This window comes from Leptodactylus fuscus, chromosome 11 (assembly GCF_031893055.1).
Source record: "Leptodactylus fuscus isolate aLepFus1 chromosome 11, aLepFus1.hap2, whole genome shotgun sequence".
In the NCBI taxonomy this organism is placed as follows: domain Eukaryota; kingdom Metazoa; phylum Chordata; class Amphibia; order Anura; family Leptodactylidae; genus Leptodactylus; species Leptodactylus fuscus.
Window position 1 is genome coordinate 89,300,264 of NC_134275.1, and position 27,556 is coordinate 89,327,819.

A 27,556-nucleotide genomic window follows, 5' to 3' on the forward strand; every position below is an offset into this window, starting at 1 on the left:
ATCCACGTCCTCGCCCACATCCCCTGCTTCTGCTGGCAGCTTCTCTCCAGTACCTGGACTGTGGGGTGGATATACAGCTGGGTATCCACGTCCTCGCCCACATCCCCTGCTGCTGCTGGCAGCTTCTCTCCAGTACCTGGACTGTGGGGTGGATATACAGCTGGGTATGCACGTCCTCGCCCACGTCCCCTGCTGCTACTGGCAGCCCCTCTCCAGTACCTGGACTGTGGGGTGGATATACAGCTGGGTATCCATGTCCTAGCCCACGTCCCCTGCTGCTACTGGCAGCCCCTCTCCAGTACCTGGACTGTGGGTGGATATACAGCTGGGTATGCACGTCCTCGCCCACGTCCCCTGCTGCTGCTGGCAGCCCCTCTCCAGTACCTAGACTGTGGGGTGGATATACAGTTGGGTATCCACGTCCTCGCCCACGTCCCCTGCTGCTACTGGCAGCCCCTCTCCAGTACCTGGACTGTGGGGTGGATATACAGCTGGGTATCCACGTCCTCGCCCACGTCCCCTGCTGCTGCTGGCTGCTTCTCTCCAGTACCTGGACTGTGGGATGGATATACAGCTGGGTATCCACGTCCTCGTCCCCTGCTGCTGCTGGCAGCCCCTCTCCAGTACCTGGACTGTGGGGTGGATATACAGCTGGGTATCCACGTCCTCGCCCACGTCCCCTGCTGCTACTGGCAGCCCCTCTCCAGTACCTGGACTGTGGGGTGGATATACAGCTGGGTATCCACGTCCTCGCCCACGTCCCCTGCTGCTGCTGGCAGCTTCTCTCCAGTACCTGGACTGTGGGATGGATATACAGCTGGGTATCCACGTCCTCGTCCCCTGCTGCTGCTGGCAGCCTCTCTCCAGTACCTGGACTGTGGGGTGGATATACAGCTGGGTATCCACGTCCTCACCCACGTCCCCTGCTGCTGCTGGCAGCTTCTCTCCAGTACCTGGACTGTGGGATGGATATACAGCTGGGTATCCACGTCCTCGTCCCCTGCTGCTGCTGGCAGCCCCTCTCCAGTACCTGGACTGTGGGGTGGATATACAGCTGGGTGTCCTCGCCCACGTCCCCTGCTGCTGCTGGCAGCCCCTCTCCAGTACCTGGACTGTGGGATGGATATACAGCTGGGTATCCACGTCCTCGTCCCCTGCTGCTGCTGGCAGCCCCTCTCCAGTACCTGGACTGTGGGGTGGATATATAGTTGGGTATCCACGTCCTTGCTCATGTCCCCTGCTGCTGCTGGCAGCCCCTCTCCAGTACCTGGACTGTGGGGTGGATATACAGCTGGGTATGCACGTCCTCGCCTACGTCCCCTGCTGCTGCTGGCAGCACCTCTCCAGTACCTGGACTGTGGAGTGGATATACAGCTGGGTATGCACGTCCTCGCCTACGTCCCCTGCTGCTGCTGGCAGCCCCTCTCCAGTACCTGGACTGTGGGGTGGATATACAGCTGGGTATCCACGTCCTTGCCCACGTCCCCTGCTGTTGCTGGCAGCCCCTCTCCAGTACCTGGGCTGTGGGGTGGATATACAGCTGGGTATCCACGTCCTCGCCTATGTCCCCTGCTGCTGCTGGCAGCCCCTCTCCAGTACCTGGACTGTGGAGTGGATATACAGCTGGGTATGCACGTCCTCGCCTACGTCCCCTGCTGCTGCTGGCAGCCCCTCTCCAGTACCTGGACTGTGGGGTGGATATACAGCTGGGTATCCACGTCCTTGCCCACGTCCCCTGCTGTTGCTGGCAGCCCCTCTCCAGTACCTGGACTGTGGGGTGGATATACAGCTGGGTATCCACGTCCTCGCCCACGCCCCCTGCTGCTGCTGGCAGCCCCTCTCCAGTACCTGGACTGTGGGGTGGATATACAGCTGGGTATCCACGTCCTTGCCCACGTCCCCTGCTGTTGCTGGCAGCCCCTCTCCAGTACCTGGACTGTGGGGTGGATATACAGCTGGGTATCCACGTCCTCGCCCATGTCCCCTGCTGCTACGCTGTATGATTTGCAGATTGATTTATATTTAGCTCTGATAAGATCTGTTATTTCCTGCCTAACTAAAGCTAATATCAGTATATCGCACTGAAACCAAACTCTCCCTATCACTCCAAAATGTAAATGAGACGAAGATGGCCGACACTATTCTTATGAATGGGAGGTCACATGTTTTCGGCAGCCAATGGGTTTTTTTCATTTTTTTCACTGCCTCCATTGTCGTAGTTCCTGCCCCACCTCCCCTGCACAGTTATTGGTGTAAAAAACACGCCAGGAAAGGTGAGAGGGGACACAAATTTTTACTGCATATGCGGCCTTGTATTCGATTGGAATCGAATATCCCAAACAGCCTGATATTCGATCGAATACCTATTCGATGGAACGGCGTTCGCTCATCTCTAGTAACTATCTCTAGAATGGAGAATACAACACATTAGCAGAAAGTCAGGAGCAGCAGATTACAGGTAGTAACTGTATCACAGATAAGTGGTTACAAGGGAGCACAATCCATGGGGGACTTGTTATGGAGCCCTGGGGATTGTAAGACAGATAAATATAAGAGAAGGGTTTGTAGAGTCAGATCTGTCTTGGTGGAAGTCAGGCATCAGGGGTTATTTATATTTCATTATTATTGATCCCCTACTAATATGTAATACTATAAGCCTGAGTATATTATCTATTATATATCATCTCACTGCTGTTCTGTGCCACGTACTTACCCAGGATCTTCAATCTACAATCTCATTGTTGTTGCACTATTGTTGTATTATTTATAGGATGCAGGGTTACTTTTTATCTATCTGCACGTACTATTGGTTGAACTTACTAGTTATTTTGCTTTATACGAAATGTCCAGGACTGAGGAGCCTTTAAGAGCCCCATGCTGGCCTGCTAAGGAATATCGTTGTCGATGGAGAGCAGAAATCAGACAATGGAGCTGTACTTCGTCCTTAAAGGAATTTCCGATGTTCCTGAACTTCAAGCTGTGGTCTTCTTCTTGGTTCTTCTCATTTGTCTCATCACATTTGGTGGTAACATGACCATTCTTCTCTTGGTTTTTTTGGATGCTCAGCTCCACACCCCCATGTACTTTTTCTTATGTAATCTTTCCATTTTAGACTTATCTTCCACCACCGTTACTCTACATAAGGTCCTCTCTATGTATGTGACGGGTAATAACATGGTATCTTTTATGGAATGTATGGCACAAGTGTGTATCTTTTCCTGGCTATCTGGCAATGAGTTGATCATACTAACAGCGATGAGCTATGACCGTTATGTCGCCATCTGTCATCCATTGCATTATAGAAGGGTCATGAGCGGTAGCTCCTGTGCAGCTTTGGCCTCTTTCTGTTGGCTAGTCAGTCTTCTACAGATATTACCCTCTATGGTTATTCTAGCGAGGTTCACATGTTATACGTCTCACACCCTAAACCATTTCTTCTGTGACATCATGCCCTTGATCGATCTGTCCTGTAATGATACCTCTACCCTACAATTACTAATATTCACCGAGGGGGTCCTACTCTGCACCTTTACCCCATTTCTTCTTACTTTCATCTCTTACGTGTTCATTATCACTGCCATAATAAGAATACAGTCCGGTAGTGGGAGATCTAAGGCTTTCTACACATGTTCCTCCCACCTCACTGTTGTTGGTCTTCATTACTCCAGTCTCATCTGTCAGTATCTGATCCCGATTGGTACAATCAAGTCCAACAAACTGTTAGCTCTCTTCAACACAGCCGTAGTTCCCATGCTAAATCCAATCATCTACAGCTTAAAAAATAAGGATGTAAAGTCAGCCATTAAGAGAAAGTTCTATTATTTTACCACAAGGTTCCACCCCAGGCCAATTGTGACCCTGAGGACTATAACAATGAGTTAGTTCATTTTGTTACTACATGTAGTAAAAAATATACCGGTGGGAGAGTTAATCCGAATCAAAAGCAATTGTTCAGATAAGGATAAAGAAATCAGAAAAACTTGTCATAAATTAAAACCGAGAGCAGGCGTCCTCAAACTTTCATCGAACATGTTTAGTATGGAGTCATGCAGTGTAGATAAGAGCAGACTTCATCAGGACCTTCAGGAAGGGTTTCATGGATTTTTGTGCCACTGTTTATTGGCCATGTCTACAAATCACGCACTTATCTTTTTGGTCCATCATACTTACTAATTACCATATACAGTGTTGGCCAAAAGCATCGCCCCCTGCAGTCCTGTCAGATAATCCTCGCTGTCCCCAGATAATGATTACACAGCACAGACTCTTATACAGTATATAAGTGACACAGGGTATATACAGTATAAGAGACAAATACCGAACAACACATAAAAAAGAGGTATAATTGTGATAATTTATACCCCCTAATAGGGAGACAATAAACAGGCCCTACCTGTTTAAGTGTCCTTACCATAATAGCAAACAATTCAAAGCAAAACAAGGTAAGTATGACACCTTCATATATAAATAACAATGAAACAACTGTTACAGTAACGTATCAAAAAGCTTTATTAAATATCAAAATTGGACATACATGTAAAACACAGGCTGCGTGCCGAAACGCGCGTCGGGCCATTGGAGAGTAGGGACCGGTCCCCTGGTTGCTCACACCACACCACCCACATGGGTAAGTGTTATACATTTTGTGACTCTGGGCTGCTTGTGGTATTTAAAATTGTTCCGTACGGCTACTTGTGACTCAGGACACACTTCCCCGTTTTTTCAGGGTTTATTCATTAATTTATGCATTGACATACAATACTTATATGTGTAGGAACCGCCCCACTTGTTGTGGGAAACGGTCTGTGACTGTTATTTCTTACTACCACTGCATATTATTTTATATATACCTCTTGTAGGTGTCTTGTAGCAATACATGGGGATCTAATTCCACCTTGGTACCCTATTTTCTCCAATCCTATCTCCCTGTATTTGCACTTGTGTTTTACATGTATGTCCAATTTTGATATTTAATAAAGCTTTTTGATACGTTACTGTAACAGTTGTTTCATTGTTATTTATATATGAAGGTGTCATACTTACCTTGTTTTGCTTTGAATTATATACAGTATAAGTATCGCCCCCTGCAGTCCTGTCAGATAATCCTCGCTGTCCCCCAGATAATGATTACACAGCACAGACTCTTATATAGTATATAAGTGACACAGGGTATATACAGTATAAGTATCGCCCCCTGCAGTCCTGTCAGATAATCCTCGGTGTCCCCAGATAATGATTACACAGCACAGACTCTTATATAGTATATAAGTGACACAGGGTATATACAGTATAAGTATCGCCCCCTGCAGTCCTGTCAGATAATCCTCAGTGTCCCCAGATAATGATTACACAGCACAGACTCTTATATAGTATATAAGTGACACAGGGTATATACAGTATAAGCATCGCCCCCTGCAGTCCTGTCAGATAATCCTCGCTGTCCCCCAGATAATGATTACACAGCACAGACTCTTATATAGTATATAAGTGACACAGGGTATATACAGTATAAGTATCGCCCCCTGCAGTCCTGTCAGATAATCCTCGGTGTCCCCCAGATAATGATTACACAGCACAGACTCTTATATAGTATATAAGTGACACAGGGTATATACAGTATAAGTATCGCCCCCTGCAGTCCTGTCAGATAATCCTCGCTGTCCCTCAGATAATGATTACACAGCACAGACTCTTATATAGTATATAAGTGACACAGGGTATATACAGTATAAGTATCGCCCCCTGCAGTCCTGTCAGATAATCCTCGCTGTCCCCAGATAATGATTACACAGCACAGACTCTTATATAGTATATAAGTGACACAGGGTATATACAGTATAAGTATCGCCCCCTGCAGTCCTGTCAGATAATCCTCAGTGTCCCCCAGATAATGATTACACAGCACAGACTCTTATATAGTATATAAGTGACACAGGGTATATACAGTATAAGTATCGCCCCCTGCAGTCCTGTCAGATAATCCTCGCTGTCCCCCAGATAATGATTACACAGCACAAACTCTTATATAGTATATAAGTGACACAGGGTATATACAGTATAAGTATCGCCCCCTGCAGTCCTGTCAGATAATCCTCGCTGTCCCCCAGATAATGATTACACAGCACCAGGGTCGGACTGGGGTGCCTAGGGCCCACCAGTGGGATTATCTCCAGGGGCCCACCCTACTGCCATATGTAATATCGCCCGTCCAGTTTTTGCCATTATACTCGTTTAAAGTGCAATTTCACGCACAATACAGTGTGCAAAACAGCTATGGCTACACTACTACTTCCTTCATGCAACCAAAGATCGCAGTGTCCCTTTGGGACTCTTTCACATTAGTGAATGGAGTCGCATTGGGTCCCTCAGGTTGCAATGTGACTCCATTCACTAACATGAGTGAAAGAATAACAGGGCGACACATCTTTGGTTGTATGACAGAAGTTATAGTGTAGCCATAGCCTTATGCTAGGTTCACAACAGCGGCAAGCTCTCCGTCATACAGGTCCACCATGGGACCAGAATGACGGAGAGGTGGACTATTAAAATGGCGGTTACACACAGACAGTGGCAGACCTCATTAACATAATGAAGTCCGCCAGGTGTCAGCCATTTTCAGGCAGATAAGGGTATGTTCACACATCAGTATGCCATCCGTCCGTTTGAATTCAGTTTGACACTTCAAAACGGACTGATGCACATACTGATTGTATACTGACACCGGACTGATGCACATACTGATTGTATACGGACACCGGACTGATGCACATACTGATTGTATACTGATAGCAAACGCTCTCCGACCACTAGAGGACAGATAAGGGGATTAAAAGTAGCAATTGTAACCAGAGTAGAGATCAGTATGTGTATCAGTCCGTTTTGAAGTGTCAAACTGAATTCAAACGGACGGATGGAATACTGATGTGTGAACATATCCTAAGTCCTCAGCGTTTCTGAAACTTGGATATTGTTATGCTGGAGCTCTAGAAAAGGGCACCAGCATAACAATAGAGTGGGACATTATCTATGGGGTGGGTGGACTACAACTCTCAACAGTTCCAGGGCATCTGGAGCTGCTGGGAGTTGTAGTAATTGAAAGATTTGGGGGCATCTTTCGATTGTCCACCTCAGACAGCGGGGGGATTGGGGGTGCTAGCAGTACCATTACAATAAATCACAACATTACAATAAATACAATGCAGTCATATTTTGTGCAGTAATACTCACAGGAGACGTCTTCCCACATTTCCCGTCTCTTCCCTTTGGACCGCCATGACCACTTCTTCCAGCTGTGACTTGACTCTGTAAAGTTTGAAACACAGACACGTCTGACTCCTCACTTCTCCACACATCCAGACCATATATATATATATATATATATATATATATATATATATCACAGCAGCCCCTGCAGCCTATATTATGCCCCACGGTGGCACAATAGACTGTGGGGCATAATAGAGGTTGCAGGGGGGCCACTGTAGGGCATAATAGAGGTTACAGGGGCCACAGTGGACCTTTCAAGCTCTATTATGCCCCACAGTTGCACACCCATGAACTATTATTATACTCGGGGGTCTTTTCAGACCCTGAGTATAATAATCGGAGCCCCAGGGGAGGTGAGAGAACATAATAAACACTGTTACTCACCTCGCCGGGATCTGATTTTACTCCTAGTAGGCTTTGGGCCTATATGGTAATGTGTCAGACGTCACGTGGCCTGGGATATTACCATATAGGCCCAAAGCCTGAGCTAGCAGTAACATATAGGCCCAAAGCCTGTGGTAGCAGTAACAGCCTGTTACCATACAGGCCCAAAGCCTGTGCTCGCAGTAACAGGTTATTACTACTACCACAGGCTTCAGGCCTATATGTTACTGCTAGAACAGGCTTCGGGCCTATATGGTAATATTCCAGACCACATGACGTCTGGGCATTAACATATAGCCCCGAAGCCAGCTAGGAGTAACACCGGATCCCGGAGAGGTGAGTAACAGTGTTTATTATGTTCCCTCACCTCCCCTGGGGCCCCGATTATTATACTCGGGGGTCTGAAAAGACCCCTGAGTATAATATTAGCGGCAGTGGGATCGCGGCCTGGCCCGGGCCTATTCACTACCGCCCGCCGCGGCCTAAAGTACAAGGGGAAGAGGGGGCGGCAGTGAGCAGGTCCGGGTTGGTAAATAGGCCGCTGCCTGCTGGTAGATACTACAGCAGGCAGCGGCCTATTATAAAAAAAAAAAAAAAAAGTTATTATACTTACCGACCGACCGACCGCGCGCTGCTGCTGCTCCCGCTGCTGCCGCATCCTCTTCTGTCAGACGTCTGTGTATCAGCGTAGGCGGCGTGATGACGCCGCCTACGCTGATACGTAGATGGCTGAACAAGCGCAAGGAGATCGGTAGCTCTCCTTGCGCTGGTTCTTTGGATTAGGGGAGGGGCCTCCCCTAATCCTCCTCTGACATGGGCAGGGGCCCGATTGAAATCATTTTAGCATAGGCAGGGGCCCGATCATCAATGGGGTGGTTAGGGGCCCGATCGGGCCCCTGCCTATGCTAAAATGATTAGTAGTATAGTCCGGGCCCGGGGGCCCACCGGGGGATCCCCCGATGCTCCGGCGGGCCAGTCCAACCCTGCACAGCACAGACTCTTATATAGTATATAAGTGACACAGGGTATATACAGTATAAGTATCACCCCCTGCAGTCCTGTCAGATAATCCTCACTGTCCCCCAGATAATGATTACACAGCACAGACTCTTATATAGTATATAAGTGACACAGGGTATATACAGTATAAGTATCGCCCCCTGCAGTCCTGTCAGATAATCCTCGCTGTCCCCCAGATAATGATTACACAGCACAGACTCTTATATAGTATATAAGTGACACAGGGTATATACAGTATAAGTATCGTCCCCTGCAGTCCTGTCAGATAATCCTCGCTGTCCCCCAGATAATGATTACACAGCACAAACTCTTATATAGTATATAAGTGACACAGGGTATATACAGTATAAGTATCGCCCCCCTGCAGTCCTGTTGATAATCCTCGCTGTCCCCCAGATAATGATTACACAGCACAGACTCTTATATAGTATATAAGTGACACAGGGTATATACAGTATAAGTATCGCCCCCTGCAGTCCTGTCAGATAATCCTCGCTGTCCCCAGATAATGATTACACAGCACAAACTCTTATATAGTATATAAGTGACACAGGATATATACAGTATAAGTATCGCCCCCCTGCAGTCCTGTCAGATAATCCTCGCTGTCCCCAGATAATGATTACAGGCACAGACTCTTATATAGTATATAAGTGACACAGGGTATATACAGTATAAGTATCGCCCCCCTGCAGTCCTGTTGATAATCCTTGCTGTCCCCAGATAATGATTACACAGCACAGACTCTTATATAGTATATAAGTGACACAGGGTATATACAGTATAAGTATCGCCCCCTGCAGTCCTGTCAGATAATCCTCGGTGTCCTCCAGATAATGATTACACAGCACAGACTCTTATATAGTATATAAGTGACACAGGGTATATACAGTATAAGTATCGCCCCCTGCAGTCCTGTCAGATAATCCTCGCTGTCCCCCAGATAATGATTACACAGCACAAACTCTTTGGTAATATCTTCATTTATTTTGCTTGCAATGAAAAAACACAAAAGAGAATGAAAAAAAAGTCACATCATTGATCATTTTACACAAAACTCCAAAACTGGTGCGGACAGAAGTATTGGCGCCCTCAGCCTAATACTTGGTAGCACAACCTTTAGACACAATAACTGCGCACAACCGCTTCCACTAACCAGCAATGAGTTTCTTACAAGGCTCTGCTGGAATCTTAGACCCTTCTTCTTTGGCAAACTGCTCGCGGTCCCCCCTGAGATGTGAAGGGGGCCTTCTCCAAACTGCCACCAAGAGATCTCTCCTCCCCCACAGGTGTTCTATGGGATTCAGGGCTGGACTCATTGCTGCCACTTTACAAGTCTCCAGGGCTTTCTCTCACCACCATTTTCTAGTGCTGACCTGAAGTGTGTTTTGGGTCCTTGTCCTGCTGGAAGAGCCCTGACCTCTGAGGGAGACCCGGCTTTCTCACACTGGGCCCTACATGATGCTGCACAATGTGTTGGTCGTCTTCAGACTTCATAATGCCATGCACACGGTCAAGCAGTCCAGTGCCAGAGGCAGCAAAGCAACCCCAAACCATCAGGGACCTCCGCCATGTCTGACTGTAGGGGGCGTCTTCTTCTCTTTTTTCCTGTAATCTCTATGTTGAGGCCTTTTCCTACTTTTGTCTCCTCTGACCAGAGAACATTCTTCCAGAACGGTTTTGGCTTTCTCAGGTAAGTTTTGGCAAACTCCAGCCTGGCTTATGTCTGTGGGTATGAAGTGGGGTCTTCCTGGGTCTCCTACCATACAGTGACAATGCCCTGGACTCCAGGGCTTACAAATCTGAAAACTAGACTGAAGCTTGTGGTTGTGCTGGAAACAGACCAAATATTTGTAAAAATAGAAAATGAATCAAAAAGATAGAAAATAGGAAGGGCACTCACCCATTGAGGATCTTCTTCTAAAAAACGTCCTTTATTAGGGTAACCAAGTACAATTTAAAAACCACTCACAACTCTCTGGGAGGGAAAGACAGCAAATATGGCGACAAGAAAGGGCAACAGCTGTTTTGCGCTTCTCTGAGCGCTTTTTCAAGCCTCCAATGCATTTTTTAAAAATAGGACATTTCATAAAACTGACCCATCTATGTATCAATGGACTCCCATATGAATGGAGAGTAAAAACGTCAAATACATGTCTGGTTTTCATTGATGTGTACATGTGGCCTTAGACATACAACGGGAAATTTACCTAGTCTATGTTCATGATTTTATGTGATTTGGGATTACATGTTTTATCCTATCCTACTAATCCTACTAATATTATAAATCCTACTAGTCCTATCCTCCTACTAATATACTAATACTATACTAATTACTAATTACTATATAATATGTTTGTTCCTCAATCACACAAAAACGGCTGAATGGATTTGAATGAAATTTGGCAGATAGATAGATTGTAACCTCGATTAAAACATAGGCTACTTTTTATCCAAAACACATGCTAACCCTCAATGTTCATGCATTTGCATATTATCTGATCTGCTCCAGGCACTGATGAGAAACTGACATGGGCAAACACCTTCAATCCAAATTGGCAATTTACCCATTTTCAACATGCCTGGATAAAGAACAGTTAATTTGTTGCAAACAATGAGAGCTATGAAGGAGCCAGAAGTTACAGAGCTCTCCTCAAGCGGAGCTGAGGGGTATCATCAATGCCAACAACACGCTCATTATATGGCATCCCAGCGAGCTGCTGAGATACCAGAACAATCACGAGCACAGTACGAGGAACGAGTTCAGCAGCAGGACAGCTTGACAGCTGTCGAAACGCTGGATCATCTATACCAACAACACGCTCCTTATGTGGCGTCCCAGCAAGCTGCTGAGATGCTGGAACAATCACAGGCATGGTGCGAGGAACAAGTTCAGCACCAGGACAGCTTGAGAGCTGCCGAAACACTGCAGCAGGCACACCATCGAAGGCAGTAATTTGTTGAATATAGGCGGATCATCGACGCCAACAACCCGCAGAGAAAGTCGTGGGCAGAAGTTAGTCTCTCTATATTATAAAAATGAATTCTTGTTTTTAAATAAAAGAGAAATTTGGGAAATAAGACTTTCAGAATTCTTTACCTTTTATAAGTAAATTGCCTCAGTAGTTGTTGAATGAGACCGAATATTACTACCCAATGTCAAGATGTGTTCCTCGAATTTGTAAGTGTCAGTCTGCTACGTGTCAGTAGTACTACGGCGGCTGTATGGTGCGCACACAGAAACATGCTCTGCGGGTGTCAGCCATAACATACGGCTGACAATACCCTGTAACACCAGCAGCCGGAACCGGGTGCAATCGCGGGTGTTAACCCCTGAGATGCCGGTGGTCAAACATGACCGCCAACATCTCCGGGGATCGTGACATAATGGTGCCGGACGGTTTCGGGGGGTACCGGTGTTGGTAGCGGGCAGCCCGGGGTCTGATCAGTGACCCTGAGTCTGCCCCATGCCGTCCCCTCCACTTACCTGGTTGATCCTGCCAGGAATGGAAGCTCCCAGCCCCATGCGCAGAGCTGCACCTCCCATGAGGCGACCTGAAGCGACCGCTTCAGGCGGCGCTATGCCAGGGCCCCGGGTAGGGCGGCATTTAGCGTCACCGTCACTGAGCGGTGGATTGGGGCGACCCTGTAGACGCAGTGCTGCTCCAGCGGCCGCCCCTCACGCTCAGGCAGAGAGCAGGTCATCTCCCTGCCTGCTCTCTGCCTGCTAATCACGTTCGCTTCGCTCGGCCCCGCCCCCTCCGCTCGACCCGTCCCCTCCTCCGGGGGGGGGGGGGCTTTCTGACGTCCGCCTCAGGTGGCAGAAACCCCAGGTTCACCCCTGCCCATGTGTCTACACAGGCTGAGAGCTTCCTATACTCTGCAATACACGTGTAACTGTACCGACCCTCAGAATAAAGGTCACATGTTACTTATACTGTATGCTGCACGCCGTAACCATACCGACCCGCAGAATAAAGGTCACATGTTACTTATACTGTACACTGCACGCCGTAACCATACCGACCCGCAGAATAAAGGTCACATGCTACTTATACTGTACACTGCACGCCGTAACCGTACCGACCCGCACAATAAAGCTCACGTTACTTATACGGTACGCTGCACGCCGTAACCATACCGACCCGCAAAATAAAGGTCACATTTTAATTATACTGTACGCTGCACGCCGTAACCGTACCGACCCGCAGAATAAAGGTCACATGTTACTTATACTGTACGCTGCACGCCGTAACCGTACCAACCCGCAGAATAAAGGTCACATGTTACTTATACTGTACGCTGCACGCCGTAACCATACCGACCCGCAGAATAAAGGTCACATGTTACTTATACTGTACACTGCACTCCGTAACCGTACCAACCCGCAGAATAAAGGTCACATGTTACTTATACTGTACGCTGCACGCCGTAACCATACCGACCCGCAGAATAAAGGTCACATGTTACTTATACTGTACACTGCATGCCGTAACCGTACCGACCCCCAGAATAAAGGGAACATGTTACTTATACTGTACACTGCACACTGTAACCGTAGCAACCCCCAGAATAAAGGGAACATGTTACTTATACTGTACACTGCACGCCGTAACCATACCGACCCGCAAAATAAAGGTCACATGTTACTTATACTGTACACTGCACGCTGTAACCGTAGCAACCCCCAGAATAAAGGTAACATGCTACTTATGCTGTACTCTGCACGCCGTAACCGTACCGACCCGCAGAATAATGGTCACATGTTACTTATACTGTACACTGCACGCCGTAACCGTACCGACCCGCAGAATAAAGGTCACGTTACTTATACTGTACACTGCACTCCGTAACTGTACCGACCCGCAGAATAAAGGTCACATGTTACTTATACTGTATGCTGCACGCCGTAACCGTACCGACCCCCAGAATAACGGTCACATGTTACTTATACTGTATGCTGCACGCCGTAACCATACCGACCTGCAGAATAAAGGTCACATGTTACTTATACTATACACTGCATGCCGTAACCGTACCGACCCACAGAATAAAGGTCACATGTTACTTATACTGTACACTGCACGCCATAACCATACCGACCCGCAGAATAAAGGTCACATGTTACTTATACTGTATGCTGCACGCCGTAACCGTACCGACCCGCAGAATAAAGGTCACATGTTACTTATACTGTACACTGTACGCCGTAACCGTACCAACCCGCAGAATAAAGGTAACATGTTACTTATACTGTACGCTGCATGCCGTTACCATACCGACCCGCAGAATAAAGGTCACATGTTACTTATACTGTACGCTGCACGCCGTAACTGTACCGACCTGCAGAATAAAGGTAACATGCTACTTATGCTGTACTCTGCACGCCGTAACCGTACCGACCCACAGAATAAAGGTCACATGTTACTTATACTGTACACTGCACGACGTAACCATACCGACCCGCAAAATAAAGGTCACATGTTACTTATACTGTACGCTGCACGCCGTAACCGTACCGACCCGCAGAATAAAGGTCACATGTTACTTATACTGTACACTGCACGCCGTAACCGTACCGACCCGCAGAATAAAGGTCACATGCTACTTATACTGTACACTGCACTCCGTAACCATACCGACCCGCAGAATAAAGGTCACATGTTACTTATACTGTACACTGCACTCCGTAACCGCACCAACCCCCAGAATAAAGGGAACATGTTACTTATACTGTACGCTGCACGCCGTAACCGTACCAACCCCCAGAATAAAGGGAACATGTTACTTATACTGTACACTGCACGCCGTAACCGTACCGACCCGCAGAATAAAGGTAACATGCTACTTATACTGTACACTGCACGCCGTAACCGTACCGACCCGCAGAATAAAGGTAACATGCTACTTATGCTGTACTCTGCACGCCGTAACCGTACCGACCCGCAGAATAAAGGTAACATGCTACTTATACTGTACACTGCACGCCGTAACCGCACCAACCCCCAGAATAAAGGGAACATGTTACTTATACTGTACACTGCACGCCGTAACCATACCGACCGCAAAATAAAGGTCACATGTTACTTATACTGTACGCTGCACGCCGTAACCGTACCGACCCGCAGAATAAAGGTAACATGCTACTTATGCTGTACTCTGCACGCCGTAACCATACCGACCCGCAAAATAAAGGTCACATGTTACTTATACTGTACACTGCACGCCGTAACCGTACCGACCCGCAGAATAAAGGTCACATGTTACTTATACTGTACACTGCACGCCATAACCATACCGACCCGCAGAATAAAGGTAACATGCTACTTATGCTGTACTCTGCACGCCGTAACCATACCGACCCACAGAATAAAGGTCACATGTTACTTATACTGTATGCTGCACGCCGTAACCATACCGACCCGCAGAATAAAGGTCACATGTTACTTATACTGTACACTGCACGCTGTAACCGTACCAACCCACAGCATAAAGGTAACATGTTACTTATACTGTATGCTGCACGCCGTAACTGTACCGACCTGCAGAATAAAGGTCACATGTTACTTATACTGTACGCTGCATGCCGTTACCATACCGACTCGCAGAATAAAGGTCACATGTTACTTATACTGTACACTGCACGCCGTAACCGTACCGACCCGCAGAATAAAGGTAACATGCTACTTATATTGTACGCTGCACGCCGTAACCGTACCGACCCGCAGAATAAAGGTCACATGTTACTTATACTGTACGCTGCATGCCGTTACCATACCGACCCGCAGAATAAAGGTCACATGTTACTTATACTGTACGCTGCATGCCGTTACCATACCGACCCGCAGAATAAAGATCACGTTACTTATACTGTACGCTGCACGCCGTAACTGTACCGACCCACAGAATAAAGGTAACATGTTACTTATACTGTACACTGCACGCCGTAACCGTACCGACCCGCAGAATAAAGGTCACATGTTACTTATACTGTACGCTGCACGCCGTAACCGTACCGACCCGCAGAATAAAGGAAACATGTTACTTATACTGTACGCTGCACGCCGTTACCATACCGACCCGCAGAATAAAGGTCACATGTTACTTATACTGTACACTGCACGCTGTAACCGTACCGACCCGCAGAATAAAGGTCACATGTTACTTATACTGTACGCTGCGCGGGAAAAAAAATAAATGCTAAAAGCAATGCCAGAAAGCAATGCATTTAACATCCCACCCATAAAGAGTTAATAAAATGTCGTCAATAAGTTACAGGCCCCAAAATGGTGGCATTGAGAAGCTCATCTGATACCGCAAACACCGAGCCCTCACATGGCCACATTGCCAGAAAATACAAATCTAGCTTGTACAATGTGAAGACAAAAACCCCAAAAGTCACCAAATCATTAGGACATAAGTGGCTGTGACTAGAAGGAAATGTATAAGTGGTGCGAGTGTTTGCAGGGGACACCCCTCCATATTTAGAGCTTATGAGAGAGAAGACACCAGCGCTGACCCCCCAGAATGCCCCTCTCCCCCGTCTGTGTCATAGGAGCTGGTGGGAACATAGAATGGGATCTGGTGTACCCAATTTACTCCGCACAGCTTACATAGTCACTTCGGGGTTACTAATGCTACTACATCACTTCATAAATTCTTTGAGGGGGGCGGTTTTCAAAATGGGGGGGGGGTCACTTTCTAGAGGTTTCCACTGTTTTTGACACCTGAAGGGCTTTGTAGATGCGACAGGGTGCCCGAAATGATCCCAGCCAGATCTGCCCTCTAAAAGCTCCTCGGCGCGCCTTCCCTTCTGCGTCTCGCTGTGCGTCCATATATTAGTTTACACCCACAAGTTCGGTACTATGGTAGTCCGGAGAACTTGCATAACAAATTGTGGGGGGCGTTTTCTCCTTTAACCCCTTGTGAATGTGCAAATTCTAGGGCTAAACGAAAATATTAGGAAAATAAAATCAAATTTGAAAATTTCACCTCCATTTTGTATTAATTCCTGTTAAGCACTTATAGGGTTAAATTACTAGGTATATGTTGTTTTGGCTTATTTAAGGGGTGCAGTTTTGAAAATGGAGTGACTTATGGGGGGCTTTAATACAAGGGTCTTTCAAAACCTCTTCATAACTGGATTCGCCCCTTAAAAAATGGTTTTTGGAAATTTCTTGAAAATGTTGAATATTGTTGTTTCACTTATAAACCTTGCAATGTCCGTAAAAAATAAAAGGGCAACTAAAGTCTGATGCGACATAAAGCCAAGATCTGGGACATGAGATTTAGGAGAGATGGCGAGCTGACTATCTGTATGCAATGCACATCATTTCTAACTTTATAAAATGCAGAGTTTTCAAAATTTCCACCAAATTTCCTATTTTTTCATAATTAAACACAAAACATATCAACCAAAATTTACCACTAACATGAAGTGCAATGTGTTACGAGAAAACAATCTCACAATCACTTTGGTAAGTTAAGGCGTTCCAGAGTTATTGCCACATAAAGTGACACATGGCAGTTACGTAAGATCGAGCTTGGTCAGGAAGTCAAAAAGTGCCATCGGCGGGAAGGGGTTAAAGGGAGTCTGTCACCAGGACCCAGCATATCAACCCAGCCCCCCTTCCCCCAGATAGATAGGGTAGGGTCACCTGAATCCATCGGTGCTTTCCCCTTGTGAATAGGCGCCTCCGTCGCGGAGATATTGCCTTTCGTTGGAGCAAAACAAAACAATAATAATTTTGATAAATCATAGAAACATTTTAGAAGATAAATCCTCTGAGACTCTCGTTTTCTTACCTGAAATGCTAACACAGAACGATTATAGTAATTAACAATATTAGTCCCATTGTGCCCAATATCTCAGCTATAAATACAATGTCACACACAGACATGTCAGATCCATGTAGGTTGTCGTGTGGAAGACTCCAGGTCTCAGGTCTATTGTATAACCCGGGAGTATGACATGGACAGAAGAGGATCAGAGAAGAGATTGTCTATCTATGTTCCTGCACTTAGCGTATCCCATGTTCTGCCAGTTTTTTTTCCATAATTAAAAGAAAATGGTAACTCTGTATAGGGTAAGTCTCATAAAATTCTCATAAATGTCATAGAATAAAAAACATTTCTTGAATGCTGACCTTGAGTAGCAGAGCTCAAGACATTGTCTGGACCTCTCTGCAGCTTTTGACACTGTTGACCATCATCTCCTCCTCACTCTGCTCCGCTCAGTCGGCCTCATGGACACTGCGCTCTCCTGGTTCTCCTCTTATCTCTCAGACCGCACTTTCAGTCTATCATTTGCGGGCTCTCTTTCCTCCCCTCTTTCCCTTGCTGTTGGGGTTCCTCAGGGCTCGGTCCTAGGCCCCCTGCTCTTTTCTCTCTACACAGCCCCCATTGGACAAACCATCGCCAGATTTGGCTTCAGGTCCCATCTTTATGCTGATGACACCCAATTATACACATCTTCCCGGGACATCACCCCTGCACTCATACAGAACACCAGTGACTGTCTCTCTGCTGTCTCTAATATCATGTCCTCGCTCTGACACTAAATCTCTCTAAGACTGAGCTACTACTGTTTCCACCATCTAACAGATCTGTCCCTGATATATCCATTGCAGTCTCAGGCCTTACTATAACTCCTAGGTAGCAGGCCCGCTGCCTCAGGGTTGTGTTTGACTCAGACTGTTCCTTCACACCTCATATTGAATCACTCGCATGCTCATGTCACCTCCACCTCAAAAACATCTCCAGAATACACCCTTTCCTTACCAGAGATACACTAAAGACACTTATTGTCTCTCTGATTCATTCTCGCCTTGACTACTGTAACTCCTTACTAATCCGTCTTCCCCTCACTAAACTCTCCCCTCTACAATCTATTCTGAATGCAGCGGCTCATCTATCAGGCTAGACGCTACAGCGAGGCCTCCGGTCTGTGCCGGTCACTACAACGAGGCCTCCGATCTGTGCCGATCACTACAACGAGGCCTCCGGTCTGTGCCGGTCACTACAGCTAGGCCTCCAGTCTGTGCCGGTCACTACAGCGAGGCCTCCGGTCTGTGCCAGTCACTACAGCGAGGCCTCCGGTCTGCGCCGGTCACTACAGCGAGGCCTCCGGTCTGCGCCGGTCACTACAGCGAGGCCTCCGGTCTGTGCCGGTCACTACAGCGAGGCCTCGGGTCTGTGCCGGTCACTGCAGCGAGGCCTTGGGTCTGTGCCGGTCACTACAGCGAGGCCTCCGGTCTGTGCCGATCACTACAGCGAGGCCTCGGGTCTGTGCCGGTCACTACAGCGAGGCCTCGGGTCTGTGCCGGTCACTACAGCGAGGCCTCCGGTCTGTGCCGGTCACTACAGCGAGGCCTCCGGTCTGTGCCGGTCACTACAACGAGGCCTCCGATCTGTGCCGATCACTACAACGAGGCCTCCGGTCTGTGCCGGTCACTACAGCTAGGCCTCCAGTCTGTGCCGGTCACTACAGCGAGGCCTCCGGTCTGTGCCGGTCACTACAGCGAGGCCTCCGGTCTGTGCCGGTCACTACAGCGAGGCCTCCGGTCTGCGCCGGTCACTACAGCGAGGCCTCCGGTCTGTGCCGGTCACTACAGCGAGGCCTCGGGTCTGTGCCGGTCACTACAGCGAGGCCTCGGGTCTGTGCCGGTCACTACAGCGAGGCCTCCGGTCTGTGCCGATCACTACAGCGAGGCCTCCGGTCTGTGCCGATCACTACAGCGAGGCCTCCGGTCTGTGCCAGTCGTTACATTGGCTGCCTATTCATTATAGAATAAAATATAAAGTTCTCCCCCACAAGGCTCTCCATAATGCTGCACCTCCATAGATTATCTCCCTCATCTCTATCACACAACCCGTGTTCTCCGTTCACTCAATGACCTAACACTTCCATCCTTTATTATCAGAACCTCCCCCGCTCGTATACAAGACTTCTCCCGAGCTGCACCACTTCTCTGGAATGTTCTACCCCGGACAATCAGAGTAACTCCCAATTTCTACAGTTTCAAACGCAACCTAAAGACGCATCTTATCAGACCGACCGATCACAATTTCTAACGTAAACCCTTCTGTACTGTAATTAGAATCCCTAAAACAAACCCTCCTCTGTTCCCGCTCCCACATTACCCCACATGATATGAGGCCGTTTCAGGGTAACTCTATAGGACCAGGCACCATCCACATGTTACAGGACACGACTGGTGATGTCTCCTACAGCTTTATGTTTGTGCAATGACAGTCACCTCTATTACAACATTGTCTGACCTCTGTATAAGCAATACCGCCCCTGCTACCTCCTGTGTCACCCCCTCTACCTCATACAGTCCTATGAAAAAGTTTGGGCACCCCTATTAATCTTAATCATTTTTAGTTCTAAATATTTTGGTGTTTGCAACAGCCATTTCAGTTTGATATATCTAATAACTGATGGACACAGTAATATTTCAGGATTGAAATGAGGTTTATTGTACTAACAGAAAATGCGCAATATGCATTAAACCAAAATTTGACCGGTGCAAAAGTATGGGCACCTCAACAGAAAAGTGACATTAATATTTAGTAGATCCTCCTTTTGCAGAGATAACAGCCTCTAGTCGCTTCCTGTAGCTTTTAATCAGTTCCTGGATCCTGGATGAAGGTATTTTGGACCATTCCTCTTTACAAAACAATTCAAGTTCCGTTAAGTTTGATGGTGGCCGAGTATGGACAGCCCGCTCTCAAATGATCTGAAAACAAAGATTGTTCAACATAGTTGTTCAGGGGAAGGATACAAAACGTTGTCTCAGAGATTTAACCTGTCAGTTTCCACTGTGAGGAACATAGTAAGGAAATGGAAGAGCACAGGGACAGTTCTTGTTAAGCCCAGAAGTGGCAGGCCAAGAAAAATATCAGAAAGGCAGAGAAGAAGAATGGTGAGAAGAGTCAAGGACAATCCACAGACACCTCCAAAGAGCTGCAGCATCATCTTGCTGCAGATGGTGTCACTGTGCATCGGTCAACTATACAGCGCACTTTACACAAGGAGAAGCTGTATGGGAGAGTGATGAGAAAGAAGCCGTTTCTGCAAGCACGCCACAAACAGAGTCACCTGAGGTATGCAAAAGCACATTTGGACAAGCCAGCTTCATTTTGGAAGAAGGTCCTGTGGACTGAAAAAAACAGCATTCCAAGAAAAACACTTGCTACCCACTGTAAAATTTGGTGGAGGTTCCATCATGCTTTGGGGCTGTGTGGCCAATGCCGGCATCGGGAATCTTGGTAAAGTTGAGGGTCGCATGGATTCCACTCAGTATCAGCAGATTCTTGAGAATAATGTTCAAGAATCAGTGACGAAGTTGAAGTTACGCCGGGGATGGATATTTCAGCAAGACAATGATCCAAAACACCGCTCCAAATCCTCAGGCATTCATGCAGAGGAACAATGACAATGTTCTGGAATGGCCATCCCAGTCCCCAGACCTGAATATCATTGAACATCTGTGGGATGATTTGAAGCGGGCTGTCCATGCTCGGCGACCATCAAACTTAACTGAACTTGAATTGTTTTGTAAAGAGGAATGGTCCAAAATCCCTTCATCCAGGATCCAGGAACTGATTAAAAGCTACATGAAGCGACTAGAGGCTGTTATCTTTGCAAAAGGAGGATCTACTAAATATTAATGTCACTTTTCTGTTGAGGTGCCCATACTTTTGCACCGGTCAAATTTTGGTTTAATGCATATTGCACATTTTCTGTTAGTACAATAAACCTCATTTCAATCCTGAAATATTACTGTGTCCATCAGTTATTAGATATATCAAACTGAAATGGCTGCTGCAAACACCAAAATATTTAGAACTAAAAATGATTAAGATTAATAGGGGTGCCCAAACTTTTTCATAGGACTGTAGATTGTAAGCTCTTGTGAGCAGGGCCCTCAGTCCCATTGTGTGAAGTGACTATGTCGCTGTAATGTATCTTTTTGTCTGTACTTGAACCCGCTGCAGAATATGTTGGCGCTCTAGAAATAAAATGTAATATTATGTGGACAATAAAGCTCTTCCTTCCCTCTATTATCCAGGGAAGTCATGAGTGCGGGAAACTTCACTCCAGTCACTTCCTTCACCATCAAAGGTTTCTCAGACTGGGACAACCTTCAGCTTCCAATCTTCTTGATGATTCTGTTAATGTACATTGCAGTCCTTGCTGAAAACTCCACCATTTCTTTACTGATCGTCCTGGACTACAGACTCCACAACCCCATGTACTTCTTCTTACTCAATCTATCCTGCTTAGACATCTTATATACCACTGTCACCCTCCATAAGATATTGGCAATATTTACTTCTGGCGTGACCACCATCTCTTATAATGACTGTATGACACAAATGTACTTCTACATCTCCGGTGTCTGCAATGAGTTTTTGATTTTGACGGCTATGAGCCACGACCGTTACGTTGCAATATGTAACCCATTACACTATCCTGTAATGATGAGCAAAAGGGTCTGCGCCTTGTTGGCCGGAATTTGCTGGACTCTGAGTTTCATTGAGGCGATTCCTCAAACTTATATCGTGTCTAGAAACTTCTGTTTCAAGTCGAGTGACATCAATCACTTCCTTTGTGATCTCTTGGCTCTCATGAAGCTCTTCTGTGACGATAGTAATGTACTGAAAAGCGTTATCCTCATTGAATCCATCTTTGTGGGAATCATTCCTTTCTTCTTGACTCTTACGTCTTATATTTTCATTATTAAAACTATTCTAAAGATTCAGTCCAACACTGGAAAACTAAAAGCTTTCTATACTTGTTCCTCTCATCTTACTGTGGTGGTCGTCCTATACCTAACAATTTTTGGTTTGTACACCAAACCTTCTTCTATGGTGTCTCTGCACTCCGATAAACTGTTGTCACTTTTGTATATTGTGGTCACACCTATTCTCAATCCTCTTATCTACAGCTTTAAAAATCAAGATGTCAGGTTGGCGTGGAAATATTCCTTACATAAGATTAGAAATGTGTTCTTGAACACGGCATAAATGACAAAATGTGAACAATGTAGCAATAGAATGGCAAGGGCTGTATTTGGGATTGGCACACTGGTATCAAAACATCTGCAACAACCCAAAGCAGAAAAAAAACTTCAATTTCCCTGCACACGAAGGCCTCATGCACGTCAGTTGAAAAAAATTGAGCTTTTAACATCAGTTTTCCATCAGTTTGGACCTAATTTGATTTTGTCTTAACCCAAACCTCTCATTTATCTTTAACACTAGCATCTGCCTGCGACTTCGTCTGCGGGTCAGTTTTGGCACTGAGCCGCGGATAGTTAGGCAATTGGTGTTGTGCATGCTTGGCGGCGTGCTCCCCCGCGCCATCCCCCTGTCCCCCCTTCCCTCCGCTTTCCCCGTGGCCCCCTACCTACTGTTTACCTCAGGACCGCCTGCACCCCTGGCCCTTTCGCCCCCCTTCACCTATTCCCCCTTCGCCCATTCCCCCTTCCACCCTCCGCGTCCATGGCCTTTCTCCCCCCCTCCTCCTGCGTCCCCCCCCCCGCTCCAACCCCAACACTCCCCCCCTTGCACCCCATGCCGCTGGCTCCCCCGTGCACATATATGCCTAGGCTGGGCATGCTGTGCTGCTCGGCTATAGCACTGAATGAGCCTATGGACCGTGGCGTAAACCACCCGTCGCAGCTGAGAGCGTGACACGCAGGTTGCCGATCTGTGCCCCAGATTCCCCTCCCTCTGACATACTCACCGGAACGGTTCACCCGCTGCACGCGGCGGAGCCCAAAAAGCAAGTCTGCATGTTTGCGGGCTGCCGAGGAGACGCCATATTCTTCACTTTGCTCATCAGCCGGCTTCTTCATCTATAGCTCCGCCCACAGTTATCTCGGGTCCTTCAGCCTACACCGAACACGATGTTGTGGCTTGCAGTCAGGATGCCCGGTGCTGTACGGGAATTGTATTCTGGGTGCCATGCTAGGTGTGTGTGAAATTTCATGCAAATCTGTGCTGTCGTTTAGGTGTGATTGAGGAACAAACATCCAAACTTTCACATTTAGGAAGGATTAGTGATTAGTGATGATTAGTGATTAGCAGTGGCGTAACTAGGAATGGTGGGGCCCCGTGGCAAACTTTTGACATGGGGCCCCCCCCCCCCATCCCAACTGACGCCGAAGACCTCGACTGACCCCCTCCTCCGCACTCTATTATGTCCCTTACTTACTTGCCCCTGCACACAGTATTAACCCCAATAGTATCCCCTGCACACACAGTGTTAACCCCTATAGTGTCCCCTGCACACACAGTATTAACCCCAATAGTGTCCCCTGCACACACAGTGTTAACCCCTATAGTGTCCCCTGCACACACAGTGTTAACCCCTATAGTGTCCCCTGCACACACATTGTTATCCCCTATAGTGTCCCCTGCACACACAGTGTTAACCCCAATAGTGTCCCTCTGTGGACACCCATAAACAATTATTATACTCTGGGGTTTTTTCAGACCCCAGAGTATAATAATCGGAGACTAAATCGGGAATAAAAACATTAAAAAAAAAAAAACACTGTTGCTTCTTACCTGTTCCCCGGCTCCTGTGCTGTACTGTCCTCCTCTCGCGTCCTTCGTTAATGACGTCGGACGTCACATGACCCGGGAAGCATGCCGGGTTCATGTGACGTCAGAGACGTCAGACAGCAGTAGGACGGAGGCCTGGCAGGATCGCGGAGAGGTAACAGTTTTTTATGTTTATTACCTCTCCCGGTCTGCAAAGACCCCCGAGTATAATGATAGCCTCTGTGGGGCCCGCGGTGTCACTTGCCGATCCCGGCCCAGCCAGGATCGGCAAGTGAATAGGGCCCGTAACTGCCTATTGAAAAAAACCGCAGCGGTAGCGGCTGTCACCGGGCCCCCTAATGGCCCGGGCCCTGTGGCAGCTGCTACTGCTGCTACCACGGTAGTTACGCCCCTGGTGATTAGTGATAAAAGACACATTAGTCGAAAAACAGACCCATAGACTTGTATTGGACAGGCTAAAAATGGATGCAGTTTTTCTGCCTTCTATAGAAAAAGTTTTGGATAATCTCACCTACACATTGCAGTAAAAAAAAATGTTACGGAAAAGCTGCATGCGTTATTGAAAAATGCAACATGTCAATTTTAGCTGCTGAAATGTAGATTTTATAAGGGAAGAAGAATTGCAGAGAAAAACACAGCAAAAAGGGAATGAAAAATGCTGCAAAAAAATCAACCATTAAAAAGCAATTTTTTCTGACTAACACATAGGAATGGCCTTAAGAAAGCCTCTGCTTCTCCTACCTTTAGATGTCTTCTCTGCGCCGCCGTTCGGTAGAAATCACTATTTTTTTCTGTATGTAAATGAGTTCTCTCACAGCACTGGAGGCATCCCCAATGCTGCGAGAGAAATCTCCAGAGACGCCTCTATCTTCGTCTGGAACGCCTGTCTCAGCGTCTTCTTCCGGCACTGGCGTCAAACTTCTAGGCATGTGCAGTCAGCTCTGGGCTCTGCCGTCGGGTCTCGGGCCGAGCCAACTGCACATGCCCGCGGCAATTTTCTTGTGGCTGCTTACACAGTAAGCTGGGGTATGGGCATGCAGCGTCGGCTCTGCCCAAGCCCCGACAGCAGAGACAACTGCGCATGCCTAGAAGTTTGAAGTTAACGCCAGAAGAAGACACAGAGAGAATCCGTTCCAGGCTAAGATAGAGGCGGCGCTGGAGATTTCTCATGCAGCATTGGGGACGCTCTCATTGCTGCGAGAGAACTCATTTGCATACTGATGAAAATCGGTTTATATACTGAACGGTGGCGTGGAGAAGACATCTAAAGGCAGGAGAAGAAGAGGCTTTCTTAAGGCTATTGCTATATCTTAGGGAGAAAAAAAAATGCATTTTAATGATAGGATCCCTTTAAGTCCTATCATGGTGTCTCTCATACACCACTATCATACTCATATCATTAGGATAGACACCATGATAGTACTTAAGGGTTAAGCACGCGGGACCTTGGCCAAAAATAAGATTATGTGTATGTACTCATTTACTCCCATTGTTCACAAAATGGACATGTGATACATTTTTAAAAAGTCTGCTACATGTCATTTTTTTTTGCATGCAAATGTGAATGAGGCCTAAATGAGGTTAGTACACTGCCAACATTTGACATACGTGACTGCGATCACCAGAAAGCCTTTTACTGCAAACTGCTGTACATGTGAGTCATTGTGATCATGGAAGGACAAGAGGCCTGAATACCTGTCAGCATTACACAAGTATTGTAGTGGAACATATAAAGTCTACTAGTGGTAAGGTAACCTGGAAGCGCTTTTTGGCTACGTGACACCACGTGGGGCCTTAACCTAACACATTGCGGTTCTTCCCGCAGCACTGTAACCAGAGAGTTTGCAGAGGTTTCCTCTGTGGACTTTCTGTTTCAATAACATTATAGATTTCCAAAATTACAACAATTTGGGAGATCCACTTTGCCCTGACTGTAAAACGTCAGGTGTTATTTATCCCACATGGTGATTGCTATGAAATTTTTAAAGTTACTGTTTTCACTTACCCTGGCTTTCAAAAAACTGAATAAAAACATTATGTTACCATTATATTACTACGTTACCACTAAAAACTACTACTTGATGCACAAAAAACAAGCCCTCATTCAAGAGAAAATAAAAATGTAATATGTGGAATAAAAATTTATAAAAAGTTTTTTTTGCTATAAAAAAAAGGTAAAACATTAAAACAATGATATCAATTTTGTATCACAGTAATAATATAGACTCGCAGAAAAAAATGAACATGTCATTTCCCCCACACAGGGAAGACCATGAGAAAACAATCCCAGGATTACCATAGTTTGAATAAAAATGATCCCATATACAGTATTTACCCTCAATGGCTCCATTAAAAACTGCAGCTCATCAAGAAAAAAGAACATGTACCCTGGAGAAATAAAAAAGTTTAAAAAAGATTTTTTTCAACAAAGTGTATTTATTGTGCAAGTTTGGTAGAGACAGAGGCGGGGGTGGGTGGCAGTAAAGGCCGACACTGGCTGTGGATATAAAGGGTTAAAGGGATTCAATCATTAAAAATATATTTTTTCTCCCTAACACTTAGGAATAGCCTTAAGAAAGCCTCTTCTTCTCCTACCTTTAGATGTCTTCTCTGCGCTGCCATTTGGCATAAATCCCGGTTTTCTTCTGTAAGAAAATGAGTTCTCTCGCAGCACTGGGGGCGGTCCTCAGCACTCAAACAGCACTGGGGGTGTCCCTAATGCTGCGAGAGAATTCTCCAGCGCCGCCTCCATCTTCGCCTGGAACAGCCTCTCCCTGTGTTTTCTTCTGGTGCTGGCTTCAAACTTCTAAGCATGTGCAGTCGGCTCTGCTGTGAGGCCTTGGGCAGAGCCGACTGTGCATGCCCGCAGCAATTTTCCTATGGCCCACTTGCACAGTAAGCTGGTGTAAGTGGCCACAAGAAAATGTGCAGTCGGGCATGTGCAGTCGGCTCTGCCCGAGGCCTCACAGCAGAGCCGACTGCACATGCTTAGAAGTTTGAAGCCAGCACAAGAAGAAGACACAGGGAGAGGATGTTCCAGGCAAAGATGGAGGCATTGCTGGAGAATTCTCTCGCAGCATTGGGGACACCCCCAGTGCTGTTTGAGCGCTGAGGACCTCCCCCAGTGCTGCGAGAGAACTCATTTGCTTACATAAGAAAACCGGGATTTCTACTGAATGGTGGTGCGGAGAAGACATCTAAAGGTAGGAGAAGAAGAGGCTTTCTTAAGGCTATTCCTACGTGTTAGGGAGAAAAAAATTGCTTTTTAATGATAGGATCCTTTAAATACTGAAGAAAAGACAAATAT

The 27,556-nt window shown here is 46.7% G+C and overlaps 2 protein-coding genes and 1 pseudogene across 2 annotated transcripts; 2 read left to right on the plus strand and 1 right to left on the minus strand.

Moving 5' to 3' along the window:
• The window catches only part of LOC142185614 (olfactory receptor 8D1-like), a 33,060-nt pseudogene extending 30,184 nt beyond the window's left edge, over positions 1-2,876 (minus strand).
• A 28-nt stretch (positions 2,877-2,904) lies between these two features.
• On the plus strand, positions 2,905-3,882 carry LOC142185615 (olfactory receptor 2AP1-like). Its single transcript, XM_075261039.1, has one exon. The coding sequence runs from the start codon at positions 2,905-2,907 to the stop codon at positions 3,880-3,882; it is 978 nt and encodes a 325-aa protein (XP_075117140.1).
• A 17,871-nt stretch (positions 3,883-21,753) lies between these two features.
• Positions 21,754-22,704, plus strand: LOC142185616 (olfactory receptor 2K2-like). Its single transcript, XM_075261040.1, has one exon. The coding sequence runs from the start codon at positions 21,754-21,756 to the stop codon at positions 22,702-22,704; it is 951 nt and encodes a 316-aa protein (XP_075117141.1).
• Positions 22,705-27,556: the final 4,852 nt, after the last annotated feature.